General features: G+C 44.5%; 1 protein-coding gene across 1 annotated transcript in view; it reads left to right on the top strand.

Annotated features, from left to right (window-relative positions):
• The window catches only part of LOC118943833 (uncharacterized), a 78,116-nt gene extending 61,293 nt beyond the window's left edge, over positions 1–16,823 (top strand). The window contains exons 13-18 of the mRNA XM_036959913.2: positions 4,243–4,297; positions 4,488–4,631; positions 6,809–8,034; positions 8,385–8,481; positions 15,566–16,232; positions 16,415–16,823. Of these exons, the coding sequence (XP_036815808.2) occupies positions 4,243–4,297; positions 4,488–4,631; positions 6,809–8,034; positions 8,385–8,481; positions 15,566–16,232; positions 16,415–16,778 (2,553 nt within the window). The 3' untranslated portion in view covers positions 16,779–16,823. The remainder of the gene's footprint in view (positions 1–4,242; positions 4,298–4,487; positions 4,632–6,808; positions 8,035–8,384; positions 8,482–15,565; positions 16,233–16,414) is intronic.
• The last annotated feature ends 806 nt before the right edge of the window (positions 16,824–17,629 follow it).

Here is a 17,629-nt window from a genome sequence, read left to right as displayed (position 1 = left end):
AGAAAGCTTCAAACCTGGTTCAGGTTATCAGCCGGGGAGTTCCAAACACAAGCACAGGAATGAAATCAACAACATATTGTATATGGATCACATCTTTACTAATGCTGCGGAAATTTGCTTTAAACAGTATCCCAATCCATTGGATGTTGTGATCACAATGTAGTAGCCATATCTAGGAAAACCAAAGTCCCAAGCTTTAGGCCTAATATTGTATATAAGTTTTGTAGTGATTCCTATGTTGTTGAGGTAAAAAATATTTGTTGGTCCGTGGTGTGTAATGAGGAGCAACCAGACGCTGCACTTGACACATTCATGAAATTGCTTATCCCAGTTAATAATAAGCAGGCACCCATTAAGAAAGCGACTGTAAAAGCAGTATGTATGTTTGAGAGGGATGAGGCAAAAGGAATGGCATATAAGTCTGGCTTCACAACCGATTGGCAAACATACTGCAAATTGAGAAATCATGTGACTAAACTGAATTAAAAAGAAGAAGAAACTACACTATGAAACAAAGATAAAGGGCATAAAGAATGATAGTAAAAAAGCTTTGGAGTCCCTTAAATGAAATATTTGGCAAAAAACTCAGCTCCATCATTTATTGAATCAGATGGCTCATTCCTCACAAAATCCACTAATATTACCAACTACTTGAATAACTTTTTTCACTGGCAAGATTAGCAAATGTAGGCATGACATGCCAGCAACAAACACTAACACTACATATCCAAGTGTATCTGACCAAATTATGAAAGACAAGCGTTCATTTTGAATTACGTAGAGTGTGGAAGAGGTGAAAAAATGATTGTGGTCTACCAACGATGACAAGCCACCGGGGTCTGACAACTTGGATGGAAAATTAATGAGGATAATAGCGGACGATATTGTCACATTTTCAATTTAAGCCCACTAGAAAGTGTGTGCCCTCAGGCCTGGAGGGAAGCAAAAGTAATTCCCCTATCTAAGAATAGTAAAGCCCCCTTTACTGGCTCGACTACCCGACCAACGCTTTACAGTAAACAAATTGACAACAGACTTTCAGCACGCTTATAGGAAAGGACATTCCAGAAGCACAGCACTTACACAAATGACTGATGATTGGCTGAGAGAAATTGATGATAAAAAGATTGTGGGGGCTGTTTTGTTAGACTTCAGTGTGGCTTTTGACATTATCAATCAGTCTGCTGCTGGAAAAATGTATGTGTTATGGCTTTACACACCCTGCTATATTGTGGATAATGAGTTACCTGTCTAACAGAACACAGAGGGTGTTCTTTAATGTAAGCCTCTACAACATAATCCAGGTAGAATCAGGAATTTGCCAGGGTAACTGTTCTAGGCCCCTTACTTCTATCATTTTTTACTAATGACATGCCACTGGCTATGAGTAAAGCCAGTGTGTATGTATACGGATGACTCAACACTAGACACGTCAGCTACCACAGCGACTGAAATGAATGCACCACTTAACAAAGAGCTGCAGAATTGGTGGCAAGGAATAAGTTAGCCCTAAATATTGAAAAAATTGTGACAAATAGCTCTTATAGGACCAGGGCACAAATAATAATATAATAATAATCAATAATTTTTTTCTTTATTCATCCATCTTACATATAAAACCTTATTTGTTCATCGAAAATTGTGAATAACTCCCCACAGGTTAATAATGTCTTTTAAAAAATGATTTCACCTTTGTTTAACCAGGTAGGCCAGTTGAGATCAAGTTCTCATTTGCAACTGCGACCTGGCCAAGATAAAGCAAAGCAGTGCGACAAAAACAACAACACAGAGTTACACATGAACAAATGTACAGTCAATAACACAATAGAAAAACCTATGTACAGTGTGTGCAAATGTAGAAGATTAGGGAGGTAAGGAAATAAATAGGCCATGGAGGCAAAATAATTCAAATTTAGCATTAACACTGGAGTGATAGATGTGCAGATGATGATGCAAGTAGAGATACTAGGGTGCAAAAGAGCAAGAAGATAAATGACAATATGGGGATGAGGTAGTTGGGTGTGCTATTTACAGATTGGCTGTGTACAGGTACAGTACAGGCACAGTGATCGGTAAGGTGCTCTGACAGCTGATGCTTAAAGTTAGAGAGGGAGATATAAGTCTCCAGCTTCAGTGATTTTTGCAATTCGTTCCAGTCATTGGCAGCAGAGAACTGGAAGGAAAGGTGGCCAAAGAAGGTGTTGGCTTTGGGTATGGCCAATGAAATATACCTGCTGGAGCGCGTGCTATGGGTGGGTGTTGCTATGGTGAACAGTGAGCTGAGATAAGGCAGGTCTTTACCTAGCAAAGACTTATAGATGACCTGGAGCCAGTGGGTTTGCCGAGGAATATGTAGCGAGGGCCAGCCAACGAGAGCATACAGGTCGCAGTGGTGGGTAGTATATGGGGCTTTGGTGACAAAACGGATGGCACTGTGATAGACTACATCCAGTTTGCTGAGTAGAGTGTTGGAGGCTATTTTAATGAGAAGGGTGTGCTTGAAAGGATGCACATAACTCTGCAATGTTGGATTGTATTGGAGAGAGTCTGTCTTAAATCATTTTCCACACAGTCTGTGCTTGTATTTAGTTGTTATGCTAGTGAGGCCCGAGAATCCACTCTCACATAGGTATGTGGTTACAAAGGAAATCAGTGTCTTCACAGCGCGATTTGCCAAGGCAAGATACTCTGAGCGCAGCCCAATACAGAAATCTGGAAGTGGCTTCTGATTAAATGTAATTTTCACAGAACCGCTTGTTGCAATTTCGATGAGTCTCTCTTGTTCAGATATTGGTAAGTGGACTGGAGGCAGGGCATGAAAGGGATAACGAATCCAGTTGTTTGTGTCATCGATTTTGGGAAAGTACCTCGTAATTGTGCACCAAATTCACCCAGGTGCTTCGCTATATCACATTTGACATTGTCCGTAAGCTTGAGTTCATTTGCACACAAAAAATCATACAATGATGGAAAGACCTGTGTGTTGTCCTTGTTAATGCAGACAGAGAAGAGCTCCAACTTCTTAATCATAGCCTCAATTTTGTCCTGCACATTGAATATAGTTGCGGAGAGTCCCTGTAATCCTAGATTCAGATCATTCAGGCGAGAAAAAACATCACCCAGATAGACCAGTTGTGTGAGAAACTCGTCATCATGCAAGCGGTCAGACAAGTGAAAATTATAGTCAGTAAAGAAAATTTAAGCTTGTCTCTCAATTCAAAACAACTTTTCAATACTTTGCCCCTTGATAACCAGCGCACTTATGTATGTTGTAAAAGCGTTACATGGTCGCTGCCCATATCATTGCATAGTGCAGAAAATACACGAGAGTTCAAGGGCCTTGCTTTAACAAAGTTAACCATTTTCACTGTAGTGTCCAAAACGTCTTTCAAGCTGTCAGGCATTCCCTTGGCAGCAAGAGCCTCTTGGTGGATGCTGCAGTGTACCCAAATGGCGATTAACTGCTTGCACGCACGTTACCACTCCACTATGTCTCCCTGTCATGGCTTTTGCGCCATCAATACAGATACCAAAATGAGCAGCAGCTACGTTTGCCTACATTACAGACCGTTAGTGGAACCGTTAGTTTGTTTCCTTTTTAGGATGGTTTAAAGTTGGTTATTAGTTCAGATTATGGTGGTTAAAAGATTTAAACCAAAGCAAAGTAATGGGAACACCACATAGTTGTTAATGATTGTCTTACTGGGTCGTTATTCAAATGGGCCTCATCATTAAAATGACCCTGCCTTAATGCAACTGACTTCTCACAACAAACCCACTGGGTTTATGTCCTATGTTTATTAAAGAAATGTTCTGGAACTTTGGCGACTACTAAATATTTTTTAAACCTCTCGCTTTGGGCTGCATGTGTCAATGTGTAGTTCGTACATGCATAATCTATGAGCAGAATTACTGTTTTACCTCAATTAGTTTGAAAGCTGTGCTGCACCATTTTCGTTACATTTTCCCCCACTTGGGCCAGTCCCCTAGTAATGTAAGTTCTAGCCAATGAACTTCAGCCCCTCACCATTTGAGTGACACCTAGCAATATGCACACACAGCAGAGTGAGAGAGAGAGAAATGATGTGGTGCACATATCTGCTCATGTGTGATGTAGTACGCAATTTTCAGGGACCACTTTTGGCACGTGAGCGCTACTTTCAGAACTACTGGCTAAAAAGTATTAGAATAGTTACCAGACAATCTCTAACTCACTGTGTATATCTGTGTCCTCTCTTCCAGCCTAATCTTCACAGTCACATTGTGGAGTGGACACACTCTGCCTCCTCTCTACCAGGTAAGAAAACGAAACCTCAGTTCTTCTCAGTATCATCTTGTGCTGCTTGGTCTCTATTCATATTCAACCTCCTTACACCTTCTGTATGTTCACTAGGGTTTGTATGGTAAATAGACATGCATTTTCTTGACAATGTGCAAGTCCATCTCAATGACTGAGACTGTCTGTCTGTATCTGTCTGTTCTCCCAGACTTCAGCATGGCTGACCCCAGTGTAGGCGTGCATGGTTCTCCCTTACGTCCCGCTGATGGAGGAGACTTCTTCAGCCCAGCAGACGTGACTTTGCCTACATGGACACCTCTATTACGCTCCCAGTCTTTCCACAACGCCCCAGGTACTGTACTGTAACAGCCTAGCTCTCCTCCTCCTCCCCACAGGCCCATGTGAAGAGACTTAGCATTGTTTACTGTTCACCACAGAGAGAGGACTGTTGCAGACTAAATGACCTATAGGGCATGACCAAAGCCTGGTCAAAAGTAGTGCACTATTAAAGGAATAGCATGCCATTTGGGATGCATCCTCATCTTGGCAGTGGAACACGAATCAGGCCCGACACCGTCGTAAAACTCCTCCCTCCTCAGACCCCGTTCTTAGTATTGTCAGGACATTTGAATGGTCCCGACTAACTTTCCCTGCACCTCAAAGCCCAGTTTTGTGCCTCAGTGGTGCCGTGCCAGCCTTGTCCCAGGGCCTCTTTGGTAATTACCTCATCTGAAGGAAGCTTGTTGCCTCTTTTCGAGAGGTGAATGCAGTCACTGTGAAGCATAAGCTTTCCCAGCCTGTTTTCTGTTTTCTAGCACACATGCACACACAAACGTACGCATACACATACAGACACACTCACACAAACAAACCCCTCTTTCCAAGAAACCCCCCCCCCCCCCCCACTGGAGGAGATGGAAGCATTTAAAGTCAATTAAAGAACACACAACGTCCCCTTCCGCCGCACAAGATTTGGAGGCCATCTGAAGTATATCCCCCCTTCCTCCTTCCCCTGTTGTCTCTCTGTACTCTGCTGGACACAGCCACAGCACAGTCTAGTTTCACAATGCCTGGAACTGTGTTGCCCAAACTATATTTCTATCTGAATTTACGTTAGTGGCTGGATTACCTCAGTGACTGGCATGTTAGTGACTGGATTACCTCAGTGACTGGCGTGTTAGTGGCTGGAGTACCTCAGTGACTGGCATGTTAGTGGCTGGATTACCTCAGTGACTGGCATGTTAGTGGCTGGAGTACCTCAGTGACTGGCATGTTAGTGGCTGGATTACCTCAGTGACTGGCATGTTAGTGACTGGATTACCTCAGTGACTGGCGTGTTAGTGGCTGGATTACCTCAGTGACTGGCGTGCTAGTGGCTGGATTACCTCAGTGACTGGCGTGCTAATGGCTGGATTACCTCAGTGACTGACATGTTAGTGGCTGGTTTACCTCAGTGACTGACATGTTAGTGGCTGGATTACCTCAGTGACTGGCATGTTAGTGGCTGGATTACCTCAGTGACTGGCGTGCTAATGGCTGGATTACCTCAGTGACTGGCGTGCTAATGGCTGGTTTACCTCAGTGACTGACATGTTAGTGGCTGGTTTACCTCAGTGACTGACATGTTAGTGGCTGGTTTACCTCAGTGACTGACATGTTAGTGGCTGGATTACCTCAGTGACTGGCATGTTAGTGGCTGGATTACCTCAGTGACAGGAGACCTGTTGGTTCATAACTGTAGAGCCATTGTTGAATACAATTTAAAATCAATGGATGGGGTAGTGTAATGGCGTCCACACTAATCCCTAAGGAGTGTGGAATAGACATTGAATTGACGTCTGTGCCCAGTGGGATGTTTTCAATTTCAGACTTTCATAAAATGTCAAAACTAGTCTTTCCTTGCTGCATTACATTTCTAATCCAAAATAAATCTGTCTGCGTCCCAAATGGCATCCTATTCCCTACATTATGCACCACTTTTGACCAATGCACTACTTTTGGGTGCCATTTGGGATACATACATAACTGCACATGCCCCAACCACTCTGGCTATCAGCTACTGTTATGCAATGACAATCTCATCAAAGCTCTCTCTTAAACTGTGATTTTGTTAAGACAAAACCCTGCCATTTGCCATGGAAACCACCGCACATGAGGGATTTATGTTCCAAATGCCTGATGTCACTTGGCAGTAGGGCAGAAGGAGCAATCCAAAATCTGAGTGAGATGGAGCAAGAATAATATAATTCACTAGTCTCTGTGTTCGTTCAGTCAGTATCCCACTCTTTTACAACCTAAGGTGTTCTCTAGGCGTTGGCATAAGAGTTTGTATGAGGACACTGTAAAGAACACATTGAGGTTTTGTAAGGCGTTCTTTTTACACAAGTGGTATTTCTGAGTTAGGTAATGTTATGTTGTTTTGTGTCTACCAATCTGTCACCACACATAACGTTCCCTCTCAGTAAATAAAAGTTAGTTGAATTTGATAATCACTAACATAAATTGTTCTGTTTTGTTTCTATCTTCCAGGTTCTCCTCACTACCAGCAGCACCACCCAGCCTCAATGTTCTCCCAAGAGTGCCCCCAGCCCCAGCAGCAGCACCCCCACCCCCAGCAGCACCACCCAGCCTCCATGTTCTCCCCAGAGCACCCCCAGCAGCAGCACCCCCACCCACAGCAGCACCACCCAGCCTCAATGTTCTCCCAAGAGCACCCCCAGCAGCAGCACCCCCACCCACAGCAGCACCACCCAGCCTCAATGTTCTCCCCAGAGCACCCCCAGCAGCAGCACCCCCACCCACAGCAGCACCACCCAGCCTCAATGTTCTCCCCAGAGCACCCCCAGCAGCAGCACCCCCACCCACAGCAGCACCACCCAGCCTCCATGTTCTCCCCAGAGCACCTCCATTCCCATCCTAAGCAACAGCACCCCCATCCCAAGCAGCAGCACCCCCATCCCAAGCAGCACTACCACATGCCCCCCTTCATGGGCCACACACAATTCCCTTTCCCTTATCCAGTGAACCCCGGCTCCCCAAAACCAGCCCATTCTCCCCTCACACGGGTTGCCAGCAACCCCATGTTCCCCTCCGTTTACTCCCCAGCCTTCTCCGGGGGCCACCACTCTGATGCCCCGAGCCCCTTAGAGTACAGCGGGGAGGGGAATCCTCTGTCTCCCTCTGCTCACCCCCAGCACTCTGACATGTGGCCTTCTCACACACAGCCCCTCTTCTCCCTGGCCAATGTGATCTCCATGGCGATGAGCATGGCCCACTCCTTCATCCCTGCCAACAGCCTGGCTAACCAAGGGATGCCCTCCATAGCAGGCTTCCATCCCCAGCTAACCCACCCCCAGTCTGGCTACCCATCCATCTACTCCCCCCACTACCAGACAGCTCCAGTGGAGGTCCCCCACCCTCAGGGTGGGATGCCTGGTCAAGGAAAACAGCACAGTGTCTACCAGGGCGCAGACACTCCACCACAGATGCAGAGGGATGGGTCTGGGTCTGTGTACTCTCAAAACAGACACCGCAGCTGGCAGAATAACCACATATCTCCCTCTATGATGGGCTACAACACCCTTCCAAGGAACACACAAGGGATGTCACTGCAAACAGTGTCTTCCAAACGCCTAAGCCATTTACAGAATAGTTCCCAAGGATCCTACATGGTTCCTCAGGACCAGTCTGATGTGTCCAGCTCTGCGTCGGGGTCTGACCTGTCCCCCTCGGCCCCAGACAGCCCGGAGAGCACAGTAAGTTACCAACTAGACCTTACATGACTGTCTGATAGTGACAAGTAATGTCATTCTTGCTGAATATTTTTGGTCACTGGAAAAAAGTAATCAACATTGTTATTTGTGACTTTTATTCATTTTTATTATTTTAAGGTATTTTTCTTAAAACTGCATTGTCGGTTAAGGGCTTGTAAGGAAGCATTTCACTGTAAGGTTGACCTGTTGTATTCGGCGCATGTGACAAAGAAAATTTGATTTGATTAAGAAAATGATAAAGAGAAAGACCTAATGTATGGGGGGATAGGTTTATTTCTCTTAATAATTTTCTTAATAATATTGATTACATGTTTCCTTCCTCTTTTCCCAAGTTATCATCATTCAGCTCAACCACACCAATGTCCAGACCAATGGTGCCTGAGATGAATGCCAGTGCTCCCAAGCCCAGAGTATCTCCCAGTTACACAGGTAGAATTCACAGTGACTTCCCCTCGCTACCTCTACTCTAGCTGTATTCTACTGTACTGGCCCTTACCTAAGCTTACTGTTGATCTGTTGATGGTAGGAGACGGGTCGGGGAGGACGCTGGCAGACCTTGTTAGCACACTAAACAAATGCAGAGTAAACATTCCAGACACACACACACACACACACACACACACACACACACACACACACACACACACACACACACACACACACACACAAACACACACACTCCAGACACTCAACGAGGCCATTTCTCTATTATGCAAGTGTGTTTTATGTTTTATTCTCTCTAAATAAGGCCTACCCAGCTAGCACATAACGTTCTGAGAACCATATGTTTCTTAGAGCTTGGTGAGAGCATGGTTGTCCTATGGTTATTTTGCGTACACACTTCCCACAACTTTCCGGGAATGGTGCAGGATAGTTGCTTGGCTTTGGAACATTTTCAGTACATTTAAGGAACTTGACAAAAAAACATCATTTTCTTGGTATTTCATTACTTTAACAGAACATTTCCTAAAAGTTCAAACATGGTTACATTTAATAAAACAGTTGGTAATGTAGGAATGTTCTCCAACTGGTTTGATATTTGGAAAGTTCTCAAATAGTTCAGAAAACATTAAGAAACAAATCAAATCAAATTTTATTTGTCACATACACATGGTTAGCAGATGTTATTGCGAGTGTAGCAAAATGCTTGTGCTTCTAGTTCCGACCGTGCAGTAATATCTAACAAGTAATCTAACCTAATAATTTCACAACAAATACCTTATACACACACAAGTGTAAAGGAATGAATAAGAATATGTACATAAAAATATATGATTGAGTGATGCCCGAATGGCATAGGCAAGATGCAGTAGATGGTATAGAGATGAGTAATGTAGGGTATGTAAACATTATATAAAGTGCCATTGTTTAAAGTGGCTAGTGATACATTTAGTACATCAAAATGGCAAGATGCAGTAGATGGTATAGAGCACAGTGTATGCATATGAGATGAGTAATTTAGGCTATGTAAACATTATATAAAGTGGCCTTGTTTAAAGTGGCTAGTGATCCATTTATTACATCAAATTTTACATTATTAAAGTGGCTGGAGTTGAGTCAGTATGTTGGCAGCAGCCACTCAATGTTAGTGATGGCTGGTTAACAGTCTGATGGCCTTGAGATAGAAGCTGTTTTTCAGTCTCTTGGTCCCCGCTTTGATGCACCTGTACTGACCTCGTCTTCTGGATGATAGCGGGGTGATCAGGCAGTGGCTCGGGTGGTTGTTGTCCTTGATGATATTTTTGTCCTTCCTGTGACATCGGGTGGTGTAGATGTCCTGGTTGGCAGGTAGTTTGCCCCCGGTGATGCGTTGTGCAGACCTCACTACCCTCTGGAGAGCCTTACGGTTGTGGGCGGAGCAGTTGCCGTACCAGGTGATGATACAGTCCGACAGGATGCTCGATTGAGCATCAGTAAACGTTTGTGAGTGTTTTTGGTGACAAGCCGAATTTCTTCAGCCTCCTGAGGTTCTTCACCATGCTGTCTGTGTGGGTGGACCATTTCAGTTTTCCGTGATGTGTACGCTGAGGAACTTAAATCTTTCCACCCTCTCCAATATTGTCCTGTCTATGTGGATAAGGGGCTGCTCCCTCTGCTGTTTCCTGAAGTCCATGATCATCTCCTTTGTTTTGTTGACATTGAGTGTGAGGTTATTTTCCTGACACCACACTCGGAGTGCCCTCACCTCCTCCCTGTAGGCCGTCTCGTCGTTGTTGGTAATCAAGCATACCACTGTAGTGTCATCTGCAAACTTGATGATTGAATTGGAGGCGTGCATGGCCACGCAGTCATGGGTGAACAGGGAGTACAGGAGAGGGCTGAGAACGCACCCTTGTGGGGCCCCAGTGTTGAGGATCAGTGGGGTGGAGATGTTGTTACCTACCCTCACCAGCTGGGGGCAGGTCAGTCAGGAAGTCCAGGACCCAGTTGCACAGGGCGGGGGCGAGACCCAGGGTCTTGAGCTTAATGACGGGTTTGGAGGGTACTATGGTGTTAAATGCTGAGCTGTAGTCGATGAACAGCATTCTTACATAGGTATTCCTCTTGTCCAGATGGGTTAGGGCAGTGTGCAGTGGGATTGCGATTGCGTCGTCTGTGGACCTATTGGGGCGGTAAGCAAATTGGTCCTTGACTAGTCTCTCAAAGCACTTCATGATGACGGAAGTGAGTGCTACGGGGCGGTAGTCATTTAGCTCAGTTACCTTAGCTTTCTTGGGAACAGGAACAATGGTGGCCCTCTTGAAGCATGTGGGAACAGCAGACTGGGATAAGGATTGATTGAATATGTCCGTAAACACATCAGCCGGCTGGTCTGCACATGCTCTGAGGACGCGGCTAGGGATGCCGTCTGGGCCTGCAGCCCTGCGAGGGTTGACACGTTTAAATGTTTTACTCACGTTGGCTGCAGTGAAGGAGAGCCCGCAGGTTTTGGTAGCTGGCCATGTCAGTGGCACTGTATTGTCCTCAAAGCGAGCAAAGAAGTTGTTTAGTTTATCTGGGAACAAGACATTGTGGTCCGCGACGGGACTGGTTTTTCTTTCGTAGTCCATGATTGACTGTAGACCCTGCCACATACCTCTTGTGTTTGAGCCGTTGAATTGCGACTCTACTTTGTCACTATACTGACGCTTAGCTTGTTTGATTGCCTTGTGGAGGGAATAACTACACTGTTTGTATTCGGTCATGTTTCCGGTCACCTTGTCCTGATTAAAAGCAGTGGTTCGTGCTTTCAGCGGAATTTAGAATAACAATGGTCCAGGGTTTTGCCAGCCTAGGTTGCGCAATTGATATGCTGATAAAATTTAGGGAGCCTTGTTTTCAGATTAGCCTTGTTAAAATCCCCAGGTACAATAAATGCAGCCTCAGGATATGTGGTTTCCAGTTTACATAGAGCCAAATGAAGTTCATTCAGGGCCGTCGATGTGTCTGCTTGGGGGGGAATATACACGACTGTGATTACGATCGAAGAGAATTCTCTTGGTAGATAATGAGGTCGGCATTTGATTGTGAGGAATTCTAAGTCAGGTGAACAAAAGTACTTGAGTTCCTGTATGTTTTTATGATCACACCACGTCTCGTTAATCATAAGGCATACACCCCCGCCCTTCTTCTTACCTGAGAGATGCTTGTTTCTGTCGGCGCGATGCATGAAGAAACCAGGTGGCTGTACCGACTCCGATAGCGTGTCTCGAGTGAGCCATGTTTCCTTGAAACAAAGAACGCTACAGTCTCTGATGTCTCTCTGGAAGGCAACCCTTGCTCGGATTTCGTCTACCTTGTTGTCAAGAGACTGGACATTGGCGAGTAGTATGCTCGGGAGCGTTGCGCGATGTGACCGTCTACAGCGCCTGACCAGAAGACCGCTCTGTCTGCCCCTTCTGCGGCGCCGTTGTTTTGGGCCGCCGGCTGGGATCCGATCCATTGTCCTGGGTGGAGGGCCAAACAGAGGATCCGCTTCGGGAAAGTCGTATTCCTGGTCGTAATGTTGGTGAGTTGATGTTGCTCTTATATCCAGTAGTTCCTCCCGACTGTATGTAATAAAACCTAAGATTTCCTGGGGTAACAATGTAAGAAATAACACGTAAAAAAACGAAATACTGCATAGTTTCCTCGGAACGCGAAGCGAGGCGGCCATCTCTGTCGGTGCCGGATGTCGGGCTACAACATTATTCTGTGGGAATTTCAGTACTTCAGCATAACGTTTCCTCATGGTTCTATTTAAAGGCATGTTCTCAGAACGTTCAAAAACTTTCCAGTAAAGTTCAGAGTTATTGTAGTAAATTAAAACTGAATCTAAAACAATACCAAAACAAAAAAACTATTTAGTAAACTGCAATAAAATAATTAAGAAACACATTTGAGAAACTAAAACTATACTAAAACTATTAACTTTGACTCCAAAACAAACTAAAATAGAATAAAACCCATGGTAAATTATGTTCAGTTTTAGTTTTTTCTCTTCTAAACTTTGTGAAAAAAGAGGCATCATGCTATACAATTTTTGTATATTTTTTAAATAACCTTTATTTAACTTGGCAAGAACATTAAGAACAAATTCTTATTTACAATGAAGACCTACACTGGCCTAACCCGGACGACGCTGGGCCAATTGTGCGCCACCCCTATTGGACTCCCGATCACAGTCGGTTGTGATACAGCCCGGGATCGAACCCGGGTCTGTAGTGATGCCTCTAGCATTGCGATTCATAGCCCGGCCCAGTGCACTTAGTCAAACTTCCTCATTGTTCCAGCATACACATCTCGTCCGTACAAGTACCTTGTCTGTGACAGCATGGGCAGTGCCTTTGAGGCTGTCTGATGTTTGAAAAAAGTATAAAGCTAACATTGGTGATTTACCTGCCACCTGCAGTGCTGGAGTCTTAAACCAAATTGTGTGTGTCATACATTTAGTGTGGTCACTAGATGTCGGTAATATAGCTCAAAGCCATTTACTAACTATAGGCAATCCAATTTGAAGAAGAAGACAATACTCTGATCATTGGCTGATTACTCCGGAATCCCCACCCAGTTGACTACTTTAAAATAGTGGAAGCCATTTTAAATGATCTCTAATGATCTCTTCGGGAAACAGGGAAGCACATCGCTACCTTATCCAGTGACACCACGGCCCTGTCTGTTTGTTGCCCTAGTGTCAACATCCCCGCCAGACATACAGTGCCTTCAGACTTTTCCACATTTTATTGTGTTACAGTCATAATTTTAAATTGATTGAATGTATATGTTTTTGGCACTGGCCTACACACAATACTCCATAATGTCAAAGTGGAATTATGTTTTTCTAAATTTGTACAGATGAATAAAATATGAAAACTGAAATGTCTTGAGTCAATAAGTATTTTTGTTATGGCAAGCCTAAATAATTTTAAGAGTAAAAATGTGCTTAGCAAGCCACATAATAAGTTGCATGGACTCTGTGTGCAATAATAGTGTTTAACATGTTTTTTGAATGACTACCTCATCTCTGTACCCCACACATACAGATAATTGTAAGGTCCCTCAGTCAAGCAGTAAATTTCAACCACAAAACCAGGGATGTTTTCAATTGCCTCGCAAAGAGCACCACCTATTGGTGGATGGGTAAAAAAAAAAAAAAGCAGACATTGAATATATCTTTGAGCATAGTGTGGTTATTAATTACACTTTGGATGCTGTATCAATACACCCAGTCACTACAAAGATACAGGCGTCCTTCCTAATTTAGTTGCCGGAGAGGAAGAAAACCACTCAGAGATTTCACCACACTGTTGCTGGTATTTTGGCCCATTCCTCCATGCAGATCTCCTCTAGAGCAGTGATGTTTTGGGGCTGTTGCTGGGCAACACAGATCATTGCATTGATGATATGGTGTGTGTGTGGTCCTCCCACAATGACTCGGAAAACCATGATGTTTATTAGGCTACAGATTAAATAAATTGTGATTAATATCACAAAGTGGTGAAAGTGCAATGTGATGAGCTTGATGCTTTTTTCCAATAAACATCTAGGGTCTTATTCTAGTTACATGATGATTGATGCTTGCCTGCCGTTTGACAAATGTAAAATATTATCGCTCTTTTGGCCATGTAGGCTATGTATCTGCAAGCTGTAGGCTAGAGCGCACGTGACAATATTACATAACGCAACATTTTTTTGTGTCAAAACCATCAGTAGAGTTGAAAAATCAATGGAATCCCATTTAAGTGGAATTTGTATTCGGTACATAGGAATTTAACCACAAAAGTTATTTTGTGGACTCCGTTATCATATGCACATACTTTTATCCGCAGTCAATTTGATGGAAAACATCTCTGGTGGGAAAATGCACATATTTTATTCATTTAGATGTTGCGAATTGGATGGAAACCTAGCCACTGATGCTGTGTCACAATAAAAAAGAAATGTGTTCACATGATTAATGCCTAAGAAAATTCAATTCCATGTGTCCTATCTGTGCTTGGAGTTCAAAAACATTGACCCAAAATAAGCTAGCAATATTATTAAAAGTGTTATTGAAACATTCAGTGAAAGTTTGAAGGAAGTTATTTTAAAAAAAAAACTCTAAATAACCTATATTTTTCATTCTCAGAGCGTTAATAAAACCTCCAGGAAAACTTTCAAGGAACCAGAGTAAATCATTCTCAGAATTGCCCTGCAATCTAAAAATAAGCGTGTTTGGGCCAATTTGCCCTTCCCGTTGTTTCCTGTTCTGTTTTATCCTGCCCACATCGGTGTTTGGTAACAACATCACCTATTAGCACTAGAAGTGCCTCGGGATCATTGAATAAGGGACCAATACGTAGGTGTGATTATAGCCCTGCCTACCAGTATTGACCTATTAGAAGATTTGTCCAGCAGAACTGACCAATTATAAGGCTTCCGCACTCGTTACAGGCCTCTCCTCCCATTTCCTCCCCACCTGTCTGTGTTTACACCGCCACTCCGCCCTGCTCTGGTCCCCGAGCGACTCAACCCAACAAGACCCTCCCCGCTCAACAGACAGACAGAACAGGCTCTGTTTGAGAAGTCCCAGGGCCGTATTCAGCAGAGAAAAGCGTTTTCCAAGCCAGGAGAGTGCCACCTAGTTCCACACCTCAGCTAACTCTGATTCCTTCCCACTTCTTACACCACTGCCAGATGTTGGCAGTAGATATGGCAGTTGGATTGGTTTTCTGACAGAAAGTTATGAAACTAAGACCAGGGTTCTGGTCTGATCAACAGTAGAGCCACGTAACTGCACGCTTGATGTTTGAAGGAAATTTCAGATTGAGCTGACATATGCAGCATTTACCATGAATTCTCCGGAAACATTGCCTTTAAACGGTGCATAGCCGAAAAGGGGCAATCGGATTGAATCCCGGCCTAAAGCGTTGTAATTCATTTGAGTGTACATGAGTCAATATCAGTGGAATATAATATCAACTACTGGAACAGAATGTAAACACAAACAGCAGATTGTGAAAATGAATTATTATCACTGTATTGATATTGATCATAAACCCCCTTCTCCCCACAGATCCTCCACCTGCTGTTGTCACAGTGGGCCGTTTTCAGGTCTCCCCTAGCATGGAGATCCCTGTGACTGCTGAACCAGGTGGACAGGGCTCTAACCCCGCCAGGCCCATGTCAGTGGGCAGCACCACCACCTCTAAGAGCAGTACAGAGGAGCAGGAGCAGTGGGAGTCAGAGACCAGCCTGAACACCACCCTCACTCCCCACCCCCCACACCTCACTATGGGGGAGGCCCGGGAGGTCCAAGTAGAGTGGGCCGGGACCAAGGAGCAGCAGCAGGAAGAGGAGGAAGAACAGGGTGAAGAAGATGAGGAGCAGAAGAATGAAGAGGGGGAAGAAGATGAGGAGGAAGAAGATGAGGAGCAGGAGGAGGAGAAGGAAGAAGATGAGGAGGAGCAGGAGGAAAAGGAAGAGCAACAGACAGTGAGGAGGAGGAGGAGGAAGAGAATGTGCAGCCTCAGTCTGATGGGTATGTCTGCAGACAGCGGCTTGTCCGTTATAGCGGTGGAATCAGAGGGGCGTGGCCTGTGGGATGGAGGGGCAGGGAGCCCCACCTACACCTCCGCTCTAAACCACATGTGGCTGAGCTACAGCCGTAACTTCACATACCTGAGCAGTGACGACTCAGAGAGTGAGGACATGTGGGAGGAGCTACTGGAGATGAGGGAGAAGTGAGTGTTTCACCTTCAGCATCTCTTCAGTCATTCACCCATTTTGGGTTTTAATCGAAGTTTGATTACTTTGAACTCAACTTGACTGTCAACTATTCCAAAGCACTTAAACATATCCTCCTCAGAGTCCTAAACTGTTTATCTTTATCCCGCTCTCTCATTCTCTCTCTCCCTCATGTCAGACACTTGGCAGAGGTGCAGAGTCTCCAGGCCACCCAGAAGAGGGAGATTGAAGAGCTGTATGAGAGGATGGGGAAGGTTCCCCCTGCGGGGATAGTCTGTCCTGCCGCCATGCTGTCAAGTCGCCAGCGCCGCCTCTCTAAGGAAAGGAGTTACCTCTCCTCCTCCCGCAGAAACAGTCTGCAGCGCCTGGACATGCTCCCCCTCCAAGGTATCATTAGGAGGAACTCTCTGGGTGGCAGCAGCAGTAGCAGCTCTCTGGAGAAGCCCTCTAAAGGGGTGACTTTTGCATCTGACATCAGTAGAATGGTGGGTTTACACATTGTCCTTACAGGTTCCGAATACTTCTACTTGCGTTCTAAATAGTAGGATGATTGGGAATGCAAAAATATGTTTTATAGTGTGTGGGAAAAAAATGGTATGCTTTAAATGCCAGGATGTCATACTCATTTCGGCTCATTTCATCTACAACAAATTCGCTGCCTGCTACTGAGGAATAGAATCATCTTTCAGACCAACGTGTTTGACGACAGCTGATAATCAGATAAGGGGACTATACCAAAATGAACAAATGGCGGGAAACAACGCAATTGCGCATTAGCTGACACACTCTCGGTATGGGTGAGTGTAGTATGTTGACATTTGTTGCTTACTGAATATATTTTTATTAAATAGTACATTCTAAATAGTGTGTGATTAGTACACATTATGCAGTTTTAGTAAGTAGTAGGTAGGTAAGCCAGATTTCAGACACGGCTACTATATTGGATATGTGTTGTATTCATCCTGCTGTCCAAAATCTAAGTTTATCTAGAAGACAGGAAGTGAATGATTCTCCACTATATCTGAATACTCTACACATCTAATCATTGCATCTCCTTGTCTCCTCTCTCACCAGTAAGAATCTTGAGCCATGCTTGCTGTAGAATAAATCCGGACTACCTCATCTGAAGAGTGCAGTGATTATGTCCATCTTGCTGGAGGAAGGAAGTGACATCACGTCTAAACCCTTTATCTGGCCCCCCACTGGAGGAGAGAGTAACCTAGGCCCCCCAGAAACCAGGAAGCTCCTCTGCTGAGCTAATGGTCACGGGTTTAATCAAAGGTCACAGGTTCATCAGAGATCACAGGGTTCATCATAGGTCACTGAGCCCTCTGCTATGAAGGGACAACGGAACCTCTGTCATCTGTTGTCAGTCACCCCAGAGAGAAGCCCT

This window comes from Oncorhynchus mykiss, chromosome 23, assembly GCF_057628025.1.
Source record: "Oncorhynchus mykiss isolate SJ-2025 chromosome 23, ASM5762802v1, whole genome shotgun sequence".
In the NCBI taxonomy this organism is placed as follows: Eukaryota; Metazoa; Chordata; class Actinopteri; order Salmoniformes; family Salmonidae; genus Oncorhynchus; species Oncorhynchus mykiss.
Note: the sequence above shows the minus strand (reverse complement) of the source record. Positions and strands in the feature narration are given on the sequence as shown.